Source organism: Acipenser ruthenus, chromosome 50 (assembly GCF_902713425.1).
Source record: "Acipenser ruthenus chromosome 50, fAciRut3.2 maternal haplotype, whole genome shotgun sequence".
NCBI lineage: Eukaryota > Metazoa > Chordata > Actinopteri > Acipenseriformes > Acipenseridae > Acipenser > Acipenser ruthenus.
This window is the reverse complement of record NC_081238.1, coordinates 7,827,635-7,844,455: the sequence shown is the minus strand read 5'-3', so window position 1 is coordinate 7,844,455 and position 16,821 is coordinate 7,827,635. Positions and strand designations below refer to the sequence as shown.

The 16,821-nt window shown below is 34.3% G+C and overlaps 1 protein-coding gene across 1 annotated transcript; it reads left to right on the top strand.

The window, feature by feature from the left end:
- Nucleotides 1–1,506: 1,506 nt before the first annotated feature.
- LOC131722020 (zinc finger protein 626-like) lies at nt 1,507–16,225 on the top strand. Its single transcript, XM_059015572.1, has 3 exons — nt 1,507–2,119; nt 13,229–13,549; nt 14,511–16,225. The coding sequence occupies exons 1-3, from the start codon at nt 1,849–1,851 to the stop codon at nt 15,512–15,514; spliced, it is 1,596 nt and encodes a 531-aa protein (XP_058871555.1). The 5' UTR covers nt 1,507–1,848; the 3' UTR covers nt 15,515–16,225.
- Nucleotides 16,226–16,821: the final 596 nt, after the last annotated feature.

The window sequence follows — 16,821 nt, the reverse complement described above, 5'->3', positions numbered from 1 at the left end:
CAATTTTAATTCAAGTAACCCCCTCCCCATGCCGGAGTTGGTACAGCCTTTTATGAACCGGGACGCTGTGACTGGAGGCAGCAGCGTCGATGCAGAGAGTTTTTCGCGGATATGTAATCTGTGTTTTGTACAGATATTGTTATTTCCCGTCCTTTTCTTCAGAACAAGATGTTTAAACACTAACGCGATACCCCTGATAATGTTTTTAGAAGTATATCAGGTTAATTCAAGTTGAGCGTCGTTGTCACAAACAGATCCACAATGGCGCAGGCATGCTCGCAGTTTCATAGCTTTCTCTTCGCTAGTCTTGCAGGTTCAGGGCGTGTGAACTTGTTTTTGGTAAATACAGCACAGGGTCGCAGAAAGGTCATTCTTTACGAGTAAACTTCCAGGCAGTAACCTCTGCTATTTCTACCCCATGCTTTTATTTAGTTTCTCTTAAACTGTATGGTTGTCTCCTATTCTTTATCCAGGACAGTATTCCTCCCTGCTGTCCAGCGGCACAGATTTAGAATCTTCCTCAGACTGCGCTGCGAACTAAACCAGGCAACAGAGCCGCGTCCACAGCAGCAGAAGAGTCACCAGCAATGAGACACGCCAAGGAGTGCGCTGCTCTGTGAGACTCGAGGGGACGCATTATCAAAGCGCTTCCTCCAGGCTTTAATTAACTGCTATTGATTTAAAAAAGGACAAGACATCATGTTAATGTTACAACATGAAAAACTAAACACACTGAGAGTGCTGAAGAGGGCTTGAAATACAGTGTATTACTCAGCTGTGTGGCTCTAGCTTTGTAAAATGAACAGGTGGTTTACCTCTTTAAAATAAATAGGAGATAATTAAAGACTGGCGTAAAAGCTTTGAAAAGATGTCCTGAGGTGTCTTATTGTGATTAAAAAGCGTCCCATTCCACAAGAAAAACCTGAGAGGCGTTAGAAAACTAAAGCTCTTTGAATGAAATGCTTTTTATTATATGAATAACTACCCAGTGGAGTGACAGAGCAGGCTAATAAACTAAATGTATTGAATGAATAATGAAATCAGATATTATTAATGTCTTCATAGACACTCTTATCCAGGGCAATTTACAAGTGTTACAAGATATCACATTATTTTTACATACACTTACCCATTTATACAGTTGGGTTTTTACTGGAGCAATCTAGGTAAAGCACCTTGTTTATGGGTACAGCAGTGGTGTCCCCACCTGGGATTGAACCCACAATCCTCTGGTCAAGAATCAAGAGTCCTAACCACTACTCCACACTGCTGCCCAGATAATATGTCAGAGAAACTCATAAATCAGTTTAGCATTGTTTTTTTACATGTTTAAACCTTTAGAATAAATATCGGAATATTTGAAAAGTATAATAACTGTGTGGAGAAAGAGTCAAATCATTTTAATTTGTATTACAAATCATTTATAAGATCATTAATGACATTATTCGAAGGTGATTCACACCCCCTGACTAGGTGGCAGTAGCACATGCAGTGAGGATTGGATCTGTTTGCTACACACTTCTTTATCAGCCAGCGCTCGTCTCTTGTTTTGCGCCGCGGCTGCTCCTGCGCAGGACCTCTTGAGAAGCTGCGCGGCTCTGCAGACTTTTAAACCCGTGGATGCGTGACCTGGATCTGAATCTGGACACGTTTTCCGCAGAATGTGCTCAGACTTGGTACCTGGAATAGAAAGGGTTGCTACTGCGTGCAAAGTCTGTGTGTGATGCATGTATTTGAATGGGAAGGCTACGATAAAAACACATATATCTTACTAAATACAAACCGAAGGCGGTGTTTCTGAATGCAAAGAGGATTCCGCTAGAGCAGTCTCAAACTAAACCAGTGAAGATGGACGTCAGTGTCTCCGTGTCGTTGTTTCAAGACGAGCTCGCCTCCACCGTCGAGCTCGCAGTGAAAGCGGCTGCAGACAGCGTCGTGTGCGCGATTACTGAAGCTGTCTGCAGCAAATTCACTGAATTACAAGAGGACATGTCTGCAGTGAAGAGAGAGAATGAAACTCTGAAGCTGAGATTGGAAATATCAGAGAGCGAGCTGAAAGCCGTGCGAGGGTGTATAAACGCTGCACATGCAGACATTAAACAGCCTTTCATATTTCAAGGTAAGATGGGTTTTATTGGGTGGTATTGCTCGGTCAATCCAACACCTCAAATCACCTTCTACTGGAAAGATCTTGGGTCGAATCTCTCTTCAGACGCGTTTTAAAGTGTTTGATTATTATAAGCGCTGTTAATAGCACAGCTCTGTCCTAATATTGGTTATAAGCAGTCTAATTGAGGCATTGTGTTATTTTATAGATTATAAGAACGTAGTGCATCTAACCTAGTCTAATTCATATTTAAATAGGTATTCTAGAAACTAAGAAACTACTATATTGGTAAGTCTTAACCAGTCTGTAATTGGAGAGACTTACACGGTGTCCTTCTGGTAAAGTGTTTAGAGTCCCGCTGAGACAGTCACAGACCATGTTGCAGAGCTTGAGAATGTAAATATCTCTGTGATGTATTTGTGAGGGTCTTTTAATAGAGCCTTTTATTAGACACAGTGTACAGACCCTGATTAACAGCAGTACTAGAAATAATAGCGCGCTCGCAATGCTTTTAACTTATTCAGGCTCGTCCTGGCAAAATGTTTCTTGACATAATCAAGCATAAATACGAGCCAGACACTTTATATTAACGATATTTTGTATTGTTATTATAAATAATACCGCTATATCCGGGGGCTGCACCACAGCATCATCGCAATGTATTCAGTGCTGAGTGGGCGCCACAAATGGCGCCTGTAATTGAGTGCCGAACTGCATCATGGGATTCTGTCCTGTCCTTCTTTATATAGTCCTAGCCTAATCCTAGATGTCCTATGGAGAGGTAATCATATACATTATATATAATCAAAACACGTGCTGAATATCATTCTGCAACAAGTGAAAAAAATATGCAGCCCAACTACATAAAAAAATGCTCGTGGAAACAGGCTTTTATTGAATGGAGGTTTTACTGATCGTATTTACCAGTCTAGTTATGATGGAGCTGTATGGGAACAGTGAAAAAAAAACTTTAGTCGTCTGCAATCAGAAAATCTGTGGTGAAGCCCACTCTGACTGCGTCGCTGTAATGTCCCTCGTGATGATGTCATAGTACTGTTATGTGCTGTCGCTGTAAATTCCCTCATGGTGATGTCATAGTGCTGTTATGTGCACTCGCTGTGATGTCCCTCGTGGTGATGTCGGCGTGGTTTTAGATTCGCTTTTATTTCATGTAACTGTATATATTATACTATAACAGTGTGTATTATTAAGAATGGATAGTGATGCAGTATATATTATACTATAACAGTGTGTATTAAGAATGGATAGTGGTGCAGTATATATTATACTATAACAGTGTGTATTATTAAGAATGGATAGCGGTGCACTATATATTATACTATAACAGTGTGTATTATTAAGAATGGATAGTGGTGCAGTATATATTATACTATAACAGTGTGTATTAAGAATGGATAGTGGTGCAGTATATATTATACTATAACAGTGTGTATTATTAAGAATGGATAGTGGTGCAGTATATATTATACTATAACAGTGTGTATTATTAAGAATGGATAGTGGTGCAGTATATATTATACTATAACAGTGTGTATTATTAAGAATGGATAGTGTTGCAGTATATATTATACTATAACAGTGTGTATTAAGAATGGATAGTGATGCAGTATATATTATACTATAACAGTGTGTATTATTAAGAATGGATAGCGGTGCACTATATATTATACTATAACAGTGTGTATTATTAAGAATGGATAGTGGTGCAGTATATATTATACTATAACAGTGTGTATTATTAAGAATGGATAGTGCTGCAGTATATATTATACTATAACAGTGTGGATTATTAAGAATGGATAGTGGTGCAGTATATATTATACTATAACAGTGTGTATTATTAAGAATGGATAGTGGTGCAGTATATATTATACTATAACAGTGTGTATTATTAAGAATGGATAGTGGTGCAGTATATATTATACTATAACAGTGTGTATTATTAAGAATGGATAGTGGTGCAGTATATATTATACTATAACAGTGTGTATTATTAAGAATGGATAGTGGTGCAGTATATATTATACTATAACAGTGTGTATTATTAAGAATGGATAGTGGTGCAGTATATATTATACTATAACAGTGTGTATTATTAAGAATGGATAGTGGTGCAGTATATATTATACTATAACAGTGTGTATTATTAAGAATGGATAGTGGTGCAGTATATATTATACTATAACAGTGTGTATTAAGAATGGATAGTGGTGCAGTATATATTATACTATAACAGTGTGTATTATTAAGAATGGATAGTGGTGCAGTATATATTATACTATAACAGTGTGTATTAAGAATGGATAGTGGTGGTGTATATATTATACTATAACAGTGTGTATTAAGAATGGATAGTGGTACAGTATATATTATACTATAACAGTGTGTATTATTAAGAATGGATAGTGGTGCAGTATATATTATACTATAACAGTGTGTATTATTAAGAATGGATAGTGGTACAGTATATATTATACTATAACAGTGTGTATTAAGAATGGATAGTGGTGCAGTATATATTATACTATAACAGTGTGTATTATTAAGAATGGATAGTGGTACAGTATATATTATACTATAACAGTGTGTATTATTAAGAATGGATAGTGGTGCAGTATATATTATACTATAACAGTGTGTATTATTAAGAATGGATAGTGGTGCAGTATATATTATACTATAACAGTGTGTATTATTAAGAATGGATAGTGGTGCAGTATATATTATACTATAACAGTGTGTATTAAGAATGGATAGTGGTGCAGTATATATTATACTATAACAGTGTGTATTATTAAGAATGGATAGTGGTGCAGTATATATTATACTATAACAGTGTGTATTATTAAGAATGGATAGCGGTGCAGTATATATTATACTATAACAGTGTGTATTATTAAGAATGGATAGCGGTGCAGTATATATTATACTATAACAGTGTGTATTATTAAGAATGGATAGCGGTGCAGTATATATTATACTATAACAGTGTGTATTATTAAGAATGGATAGTGGTGCAGTATATATTATACTATAACAGTGTGTATTATTAAGAATGGATAGTGGTGCAGTATATATTATACTATAACAGTGTGTATTATTAAGAATGGATAGTGGTGCAGTATATATTATACTATAACAGTGTGTATTATTCAGAATGGATAGTGGTGCAGTATATATTATACTATAACAGTGTGTATTATTCAGAATGGATAGTGGTGCAGTATATATTATACTATAACAGTGTGTATTAAGAATGGATAGTGGTGCAGTATATATTATACTATAACAGTGTGTATTAAGAATGGATAGTGGTACAGTATATATTATACTATAACAGTGTGTATTAAGAATGGATAGTGGTGCAGTATATATTATACTATAACAGTGTGTATTATTAAGAATGGATAGTGGTGCAGTATATATTATACTATAACAGTGTGTATTATTAAGAATGGATAGTGGTGCAGTATATATTATACTATAACAGTGTGTATTATTAAGAATGGATAGTGGTGCAGTATATATTATACTATAACAGTGTGTATTAAGAATGGATAGTGGTGCAGTATATATTATACTATAACAGTGTGTATTATTAAGAATGGATAGTGGTGCAGTATATATTATACTATAACAGTGTGTATTAAGAATGGATAGTGGTGCAGTATATATTATACTATAACAGTGTGTATTATTAAGAATGGATAGTGGTGCAGTATATATTATACTATAACAGTGTGTATTAAGAATGGATAGTGGTGCAGTATATATTATACTATAACAGTGTGTATTATTAAGAATGGATAGTGGTGCAGTATATATTATACTATAACAGTGTGTATTATTAAGAATGGATAGTGGTGCAGTATATATTATACTATAACAGTGTGTATTAAGAATGGATAGTGGTGCAGTATATATTATACTATAACAGTGTGTATTATTAAGAATGGATAGCAGTGCAGTATATATTATACTATAACAGTGTGTATTAAGAATGGATAGCGGTGCAGTATATATTATACTATAACAGTGTGTATTAAGAATGGATAGTGGTACAGTATATATTATACTATAACAGTGTGTATTATTAAGAATGGATAGTGGTGCAGTATATATTATACTATAACAGTGTGTATTAAGAATGGATAGTGGTGCAGTATATATTATACTATAACAGTGTGTATTATTAAGAATGGATAGTGGTACAGTATATATTATACTATAACAGTGTGTATTATTAAGAATGGATAGTGGTGCAGTATATATTATACTATAACAGTGTGTATTATTAAGAATGGATAGTGGTGCAGTATATATTATACTATAACAGTGTGTATTATTAAGAATGGATAGTGGTGCAGTATATATTATACTATAACAGTGTGTATTATTAAGAATGGATAGTGGTGCAGTATATATTATACTATAACAGTGTGTATTATTAAGAATGGATAGTGGTGCAGTATATATTATACTATTACAGTGTGTATTATTAAGAATGGATAGTGGTGCAGTATATATTATACTATAACAGTGTGTATTATTAAGAATGGATAGTGGTGCAGTATATATTATACTATAACAGTGTGTATTAAGAATGGATAGTGGTGCAGTATATATTATACTATAACAGTGTGTATTATTAAGAATGGATAGTGGTACAGTATATATTATACTATAACAGTGTGTATTATTAAGAATGGATAGTGGTGCAGTATATATTATACTATAACAGTGTGTATTATTAAGAATGGATAGTGGTGCAGTATATATTATACTATAACAGTGTGTATTATTAAGAATGGATAGTGGTGCAGTATATATTATACTATAACAGTGTGTATTATTAAGAATGGATAGTGGTGCAGTATATATTATACTATAACAGTGTGTATTATTAAGAATGGATAGTGGTGCAGTATATATTATACTATTACAGTGTGTATTATTAAGAATGGATAGTGGTGCAGTATATATTATACTATAACAGTGTGTATTATTAAGAATGGATAGTGGTGCAGTATATATTATACTATAACAGTGTGTATTATTAAGAATGGATAGTGATGCAGTATATATTATACTATAACAGTGTGTATTATTCAGAATGGATAGTGGTGCAGTATATATTATACTATAACAGTGTGTATTATTAAGAATGGATATTGGTGCAGTATATATTATACTATAACAGTGTGTATTAAGAATGGATAGTGGTGCAGTATATATTATACTATAACAGTGTGTATTAAGAATGGATAGTGGTACAGTATATATTATACTATAACAGTGTGTATTAAGAATGGATAGTGGTGCAGTATATATTATACTATAACAGTGTGTATTATTAAGAATGGATAGTGGTGCAGTATATATTATACTATAACAGTGTGTATTAAGAATGGATAGTGGTGCAGTATATATTATACTATAACAGTGTGTATTATTAAGAATGGATAGTGGTGCAGTATATATTATACTATAACAGTGTGTATTAAGAATGGATAGTGGTGCAGTATATATTATACTATAACAGTGTGTATTATTAAGAATGGATAGTGGTGCAGTATATATTATACTATAACAGTGTGTATTATTAAGAATGGATAGTGGTGCAGTATATATTATACTATAACAGTGTGTATTAAGAATGGATAGTGGTGCAGTATATATTATACTATAACAGTGTGTATTATTAAGAATGGATAGCAGTGCAGTATATATTATACTATAACAGTGTGTATTAAGAATGGATAGCGGTGCAGTATATATTATACTATAACAGTGTGTATTAAGAATGGATAGTGGTGCAGTATATATTATACTATAACAGTGTGTATTATTAAGAATGGATAGTGGTGCAGTATATATTATACTATAACAGTGTGTATTAAGAATGGATAGTGGTGCAGTATATATTATACTATAACAGTGTGTATTATTAAGAATGGATAGTGGTACAGTATATATTATACTATAACAGTGTGTATTATTAAGAATGGATAGTGGTGCAGTATATATTATACTATAACAGTGTGTATTATTAAGAATGGATAGTGGTGCAGTATATATTATACTATAACAGTGTGTATTATTAAGAATGGATAGTGGTGCAGTATATATTATACTATAACAGTGTGTATTATTAAGAATGGATAGTGGTGCAGTATATATTATACTATAACAGTGTGTATTATTAAGAATGGATAGTGGTGCAGTATATATTATACTATTACAGTGTGTATTATTAAGAATGGATAGTGGTGCAGTATATATTATACTATAACAGTGTGTATTAAGAATGGATAGTGGTGCAGTATATATTATACTATAACAGTGTGTATTATTAAGAATGGATAGTGGTGCAGTATATATTATACTATAACAGTGTGTATTATTAAGAATGGATAGTGATGCAGTATATATTATACTATAACAGTGTGTATTATTAAGAATGGATATTGGTGCAGTATATATTATACTATAACAGTGTGTATTAAGAATGGATAGTGGTGCAGTATATATTATACTATAACAGTGTGTATTAAGAATGGATAGTGGTACAGTATATATTATACTATAACAGTGTGTATTATTAAGAATGGATAGTGCTGCAGTATATATTATACCATAACAGTGTGTATTATTAAGAATGGATAGTGGTGCAGTATATATTATACTATAACAGTGTGTATTATTAAGAATGGATAGTGGTGCAGTATATATTATACTATAACAGTGTGTATTATTAAGAATGGATAGTGGTGCAGTATATATTATACTATAACAGTGTGTATTATTAAGAATGGATAGTGGTGCAGTATATATTATACTATAACAGTGTGTATTATTAAGAATGGATAGTGGTGCAGTATATATTATACTATAACAGTGTGTATTATTAAGAATGGATAGTGGTGCAGTATATATTATACTATAACAGTGTGTATTATTAAGAATGGATAGTGGTGCAGTATATATTATACTATAACAGTGTGTATTATTAAGAATGGATAGTGGTGCAGTATATATTATACTATAACAGTGTGTATTATTAAGAATAGATAGTGGTGCAGTATATATTATACTATAACAGTGTGTATTATTAAGAATGGATAGTGGTGCAGTATATATTATACTATAACAGTGTGTATTAAAAATGGATAGTGGTGCAGTATATATTATGCTATAACAGTGTGTATTGTTAAGAATGGATAGTGGTACAGTATATATTATACTATAACAGTGTGTATTATTAAGAATGGATAGTGGTGCAGTATATATTATACTATAACAGTGTGTATTAAGAATGGATAGTGGTGCAGTATATATTATACTATAACAGTGTGTATTATTAAGAATGGATAGTGGTGCAGTATATATTATACTATAACAATGTGTATTAAGAATGGATAGTGGTGCAGTATATATTATACTATAACAGTGTGTATTATTAAGAATGGATAGTGGTGCAGTATATATTATACTATAACAGTGTGTATTATTAAGAATGGATAGTGGTGCAGTATATATTATACTATAACAGTGTGTATTATTAAGAATGGATAGTGGTGCAGTATATATTATACTATAACAGTGTGTATTAAGAATGGATAGTGGTGCAGTATATATTATACTATAACAGTGTGTATTATTAAGAATGGATAGTGGTGCAGTATATATTATACTATAACAGTGTGTATTATTAAGAATGGATAGTGGTGCAGTATATATTATACTATAACAGTGTGTATTAAGAATGGATAGTGGTGCAGTATATATTATACTATAACAGTGTGTATTATTAAGAATGGATAGTGGTGCAGTATATATTATACTATAACAGTGTGTATTAAGAATGGATAGTGGTGCAGTATATATTATACTATAACAGTGTGTATTATTAAGAATGGATAGTGGTGCAGTATATATTATACTATAACAGTGTGTATTATTAAGAATGGATAGTGATGCAGTATATATTATACTATAACAGTGTGTATTATTAAGAATGGATAGTGGTGCAGTATATATTATACTATAACAGTGTGTATTATTAAGAATGGATAGTGGTGCAGTATATATTATACTATAACAGTGTGTATTATTAAGAATGGATAGTGGTGCAGTATATATTATACTATAACAGTGTGTATTATTAAGAATGGATAGTGGTGCAGTATATATTATACTATAACAGTGTGTATTATTAAGAATGGATAGTGGTGCAGTATATATTATACTATAACAGTGTGTATTATTAAGAATGGATAGTGGTGCAGTATATATTATACTATAACAGTGTGTATTATTAAGAATAGATAGTGGTGCAGTATATATTATACTATAACAGTGTGTATTATTAAGAATGGATAGTGGTGCAGTATATATTATACTATAACAGTGTGTATTAAAAATGGATAGTGGTGCAGTATATATTATACTATAACAGTGTGTATTATTAAGAATAGATAGTGGTGCAGTATATATTATACTATAACAGTGTGTATTATTAAGAATGGATAGTGGTGCAGTATATATTATACTATAACAGTGTGTATTATTAAGAATGGATAGTGGTGCAGTATATATTATACTATAACAGTGTGTATTATTAAGAATGGATAGTGGTGCAGTATATATTATACTATAACAGTGTGTATTATTAAGAATGGATAGTGGTGCAGTATATATTATACTATAACAGTGTGTATTATTAAGAATGGATAGTGGTGCAGTATATATTATACTATAACAGTGTGTATTATTAAGAATGGATAGTGGTGCAGTATATATTATACTATAACAGTGTGTATTATTAAGAATGGATAGTGGTGCAGTATATATTATACTATAACAGTGTGTATTATTAAGAATGGATAGTGGTGCAGTATATATTATACTATAACAGTGTGTATTATTAAGAATGGATAGTGGTGCAGTATATATTATACTATAACAGTGTGTATTAAGAATGGATAGTGGTGCAGTATATATTATACTATAACAGTGTGTATTATTAAGAATGGATAGTGGTGCAGTATATATTATACTATAACAGTGTGTATTATTAAGAATGGATAGTGGTGCAGTATATATTATACTATAACAGTGTGTATTATTAAGAATGGATAGTGGTGCAGTATATATTATGCTATAACAGTGTGTATTATTAAGAATGGATAGTGGTGCAGTATATATTATACTATAACAGTGTGTATTATTAAGAATGGATAGTGGTACAGTATATATTATACTATAACAGTGTGTATTATTAAGAATGGATAGTGGTGCAGTATATATTATACTATAACAGTGTGTATTAAGAATGGATAGTGGTGCAGTATATATTATACTATAACAGCGTGTATTAAGAATGGATAGTGGTGCAGTATATATTATACTATAACAGTGTGTATTATTAAGAATGGATAGTGGTGCAGTATATATTATACTATAACAGTGTGTATTATTAAGAATGGATAGTGGTGCAGTATATATTATACTATAACAGTGTGTATTATTAAGAATGGATAGTGGTGCAGTATATATTATACTATAACAGTGTGTATTATTAAGAATGGATAGTGATGCAGTATATATTATACTATAACAGTGTGTATTATTAAGAATGGATAGTGGTGCAGTATATATTATCCTATAACAGTGTGTATTATTAAGAATGGATAGTGGTGCAGTATATATTATACTATAACAGTGTGTATTAAGAATGGATAGTGGTGCAGTATATATTATACTATAACAGTGTCTATTCTATTATTAAAATCTATCATTTGCTCAAAACAGCGTGAAGCTGCAGTTTGTTTGTTAGAATTCTAATCATAAAATAAGTAAATAAAGTACATTGTTCAGCTGATGGTAAACAGAATTAGGAAACGATCGCTCATATTGTTTAAAATCCAGACACTTACTAATACAGGGTATAACAGAATTAGGAAACGAACGCTCATATTGTTTCAAAGCCAGACACTTACTAATACAGGGTATAACAGAATAGAAGGGATGTGATTGAATGTATATATACAGTTCACATGGCGTTGCACAAGTAAGCTTCCAATGTTGTTATTAATGATTATTACACAGGTGGAGTTTGTACAAAAAAACATATTGCTGCACTTTGAAGAGTCAGAATTGTGTAAATCACTTGTTTCCATGAAGGTGCTTTGAGAATAAGCAGCTCTCCTGCTGCAGCCCCTTGTCTGCTCGTTGTATTTGACACATTGAAACTTGTATTCTGTGTTGACAGTTTCCATCCCAGCCATTATCACAATACAGTATGAGTTCACAGAAAGACATTCCTCAGACACTTTGCTGAGACTTGCCTCTGTTGTCCTCAGCTGTTGTGCGGTTTCCTGCTGCGAGGGACAATGTGTTTTAATTTGTGAGTTAAAAAAGGGTAAAGTAACACTCTTAATTAAAAATAAATCAATAAAATAAGAGAAATAGCTCCTCTTAGACCCGCTGGCTTCATCTAGACAATGTGGGGAAGCTATTATTATTATTATTATTATTATTATTATTATTTATTTCTTAGCAGACGCCCTTATCCAGGGCGACTTACAATTATTACAAGATATCACATTATTTTTACATACAATTACCCTTTTATACAGTTGGGTTTTTACTGGAGCAATTTAGGTAAAGTACCTTGCTCAAGGGTACAGCAGCAGTGTCCCATACCCAATGTCCCATAGGGATTGAACCCACAACCCTCCGGTCAAGAGTCCAGAGCCCTAACCACTACGCCACACTGCTGCCCAACAAGATGCTCGGATATATTGTGAAAAGTGTTGAATTTAAATCAAGGGAAGTAATGTTAAAACTTTACAATGCATTAGCAAGACCACATCTAGAATATTCTGTTCAGTTCTGGTCACCGCGTTACAAAAAGGATACTGCTGCTCTAGAAAGAGTGCAAAGAAGAGCAACCAGAATTATCCCGGGTTTAAAAGGCGTATGCAGACAGACTAAAAGAATTGAATCTATTCAGTCATTCTGACAAGGGGCTGGCTTTGTAGAGGAGCCTAGCTAGTAAGTAAGAGTTGTAATTTTATACAATTTTGTTTCCCACAGATCCCATAGAGAGCCACGCTATCCCCGAATCTGAAGCACAGGAAGGGCCAAAGATAGAAGCAGTTTACACACAAGAGGAGTCCTTTGAGCAGGAGTGGTGTGCAAGTCTAATACAGGTTACAGAGCTGCCATGTGTTAAAGATGAAGACGTCCCTGAACAGGAGTGTGTTCCTATTAAAGAGGAATTCATAGAACAGGAATGTGTCTCCATCCCAGAGGAACTTCCTACTGAAAATAATGTCTGTACACTTGAGGAGAACAACAAGCTGGGATCCAACCTGTGTGATGATTCTCCATCTGGATGTGATCTGGGATTTGGAGGTAATCCTACAAAACAAGCAGCATTGAGCTGCCTATTGATCCAGAACCTGGTACTGAACACCAGAAGTGTGCTTGAGATTAATATATTAACCAAGGGGAACTGCCCATCCACTATGTCAACAAGGACATCACTGTGCTTGCTCCTGAGGCACCTGCTAGATGTGCAGCCACTGCCACGCCTCTTTAGAATGCTGTGAGATCAGCGCTGTCCAATAACGCTAGATGTGCAGCCACTGCCACGCCTCTTTAGAATGCTGTGAGATCAGCGCTGTCCAATCACGTTAGATGTGCAGCCGCTGCCACGCCTCTTTAGAATGCTGTGAGATCAGCGCTGTCCAATCACGCTCCTGGAGTCCATTCCACTCCTCATTGAACAGGTTCACTTCTATAAAGTGCTGCTCCTGTGCCTGGATGGAGCTTTAATTGGTTCAATTAAACAACTCAGAACAGGGTTGGAACAAAGAGCAGGAGTGGAAGGGCCAGCTTTGGACACCCCTGTGTTAGATCTGTGCCTTTCCCCATTTCTGATAGACTGTTTGCAGTTGTGCTGCTCCCACAGCTTTACGGAGCTGCAGGGATCACATGTCCCATCACTGGGTGATGTCAGATCCAGTCGGGTTGCTTAGCGTCACCAGAAGAAACATTTCAGTAGAGCATTTCTGTGGAGAGTATGCAGCAGCATCGCCACAATGAGAGTGAACCCCGTATTGTATGACTCATCAGTCTTATTTTATTTCTTACACTTTATTCAAATACAATATCATTTTTAAACACTCATCTCACTACAACTATCCCAGGGACTGTAATGTTTGCTCTCAGCGGTTCATTTCACTCTTGTGCGTCTCACAGTAAGCATTGCTGTGTTATTATTGTCATGTTTATGACATGAAGCCCTGCAGAACAGTACATGTGGAAGAATGCTGTACAATAACCTTTGTCTCTCTTCTCTTTCTTTCTTTAGCTTCTAAAGTAGATGAAGGAGAACACGACTCCACTCTATCACCCCAGTGCAAAAACTCTACTAGAGGCGAACCACAGTGCAAGAAACACAGAGAAACGACACCCCAAGAAGAGTATGTGAAGACATTGAGAACTCACTCAGTTACAATCCCTTCTTTACAAGACAGACACCCACTTACTGTGGAGAGTACAGAGACGGCACATTCTGCATGTTTTAACAATTCAGAAACCCAGGGCAACGTGAAGACCTTACCTCATTCTATTAAAGGTGGGAGGAGTTCCTGTCAATTAGACGCTCCTGAAACTCACAAGGGAAATCCCACAGGAGGCACTACGTGTTCCTGGGCTGATTGTGGGAAGAGTTTCAATCATATATCACTGCTTAAAAGACACCAGCGCATTCACACAGGAGAGAAACCTTCCCACATACAGACCAGTGATAAGAGTTTCACACAGTTAGGAAATCTTCATTCACACCAGCGCATTAACATAGGAGAGAAACCTTATCACTGTGATGTTTGTGGGAAGAGATTCAGTCTCATAGGAAACCTTAAAAAACACAAAGCCATTCACACAGGAGTGAAACCTCATCACTGTGATGTTTGTGGGAAGAGATTCAGACAGTTAGGAGACCTTAAAATCCACCAGCGCATTCACACAGGAGAGAAACCTCATCACTGCACTGAGTGTGGGAAGACATTCAGTCACATAGGAAACCTTAAAAAACACAAAGCCATTCACACAGGAGAGAAACCTCATCACTGTGATGTTTGTGATAAGAGATTCATACAGTTAGGAGACCTTAAAAGACACCAGAGCATTCACACAGGAGAGAAACCTCATCACTGCACTGAGTGTGGGAAGACATTCATTCACATAGGAAACCTTAAAAAACACAAAGTCATTCACACAGGAGAGAAACCTCATCACTGTGATGTTTGTGGGAAGAGATTCAGACAGTTACGAGACCTTAAAAGACACCATACAATTCACACAGGTGTGTAATCCTCTCCCTGCACTTAGTGTGTGAAGAAGTGAAGTCAGTTGCAGGCTCTCAGAACTCGAGAACATTCTCAGAATTGCAGACTGAATACAGAAATATTTTCTGAAAACAAAAGAATAAACCTGCTTGATAAACAGGGTCACCCCTCATCACAATCTGTTCAGATCAAAAGCTCACAGACTCAAATATGAACGAGTACGTCTTGTATTCATCGTCTTGTTGAGCATTCGGATTGTGTTACCTCACATTAGTAATATATTAAATAGATGTGTTATTATGAATGCACGTTTCTCTTTCCTTTCTCTTGCGTTGCTCAGCCTCTTGCAGTGGGTTCTGTGGAACCTTCCCCCGATACCACGGTGAATCTGCGGCACCTCAAGACACAGCACAGTGTACTGCAGTTATCATGCGGGCAGCTTGCAGTGTAAAGCAGTACTGTTTCCAGCAGGGGGCACCAGAGAGCTTTTAGGAACGTAATGGGCTGCATAGCATTGCTTCTTAACGAGATGATTTCTGCTCAGGATGTGTTTAATACTGCCCTCTCACTCTCTTTCGGGTACTCTATTAACAAACGCAGGTTCTGTGTTTTTAATATCAATTTGTTGATTGATAACGAGACTACTAAAGCAAATAAAATCTATATTAAAAATGTTTTGCTGCCTGTTTTAAATGCTGTTTTAAATGTTGTTCAGTGTCTTCAATCAAGGATTTCATTTTAAAAATCCAGTAATAAATACCGTAGACGTCCTTGTTTCTGCATTTCTTAGATATACCATGACTGGAGCAGCTTTTTAAACTGCTGTCTGCTCATACAAGCAATCCATGTGCAATCAGGCATATATTTTGTCATTAAGTATTCTATAGCTCTCTGGTTTATACAAATAGTTTTTACATGTTTAACTTGATGTTGCTTTGAAGCCCGTTTCAGTTCATCGCTTTCCTGTAAAATGTTCCCCGCTGTTACAAGTTTGTTATAACTTTTTATTTTTTATGATTTTGGGAAATGCACTCTCGTTAGATATTTTATGATCTGTAGTTTCAAGTCGTTATTATTTGTAGTGTTTTAGATTGCAAGGTTGTGAGATTTTAAACAGCAATCTCACACGCCTGCATGGAAGTTAGAATCAGGGATGGAGGATTTATAAACTGCAGAATCAGGAATGGAAGACAGAGCAGGCATTTTCAATACTTGGAAATGGGACTTTTAACAACAATGCCTCCATCTTTTGTTTGAAGTAGATTATGATTAGCTGCTCCACAGCTTAGTATGCAGCTCTGTGCTGAATCCACAAGTTCATCGCAATTGACC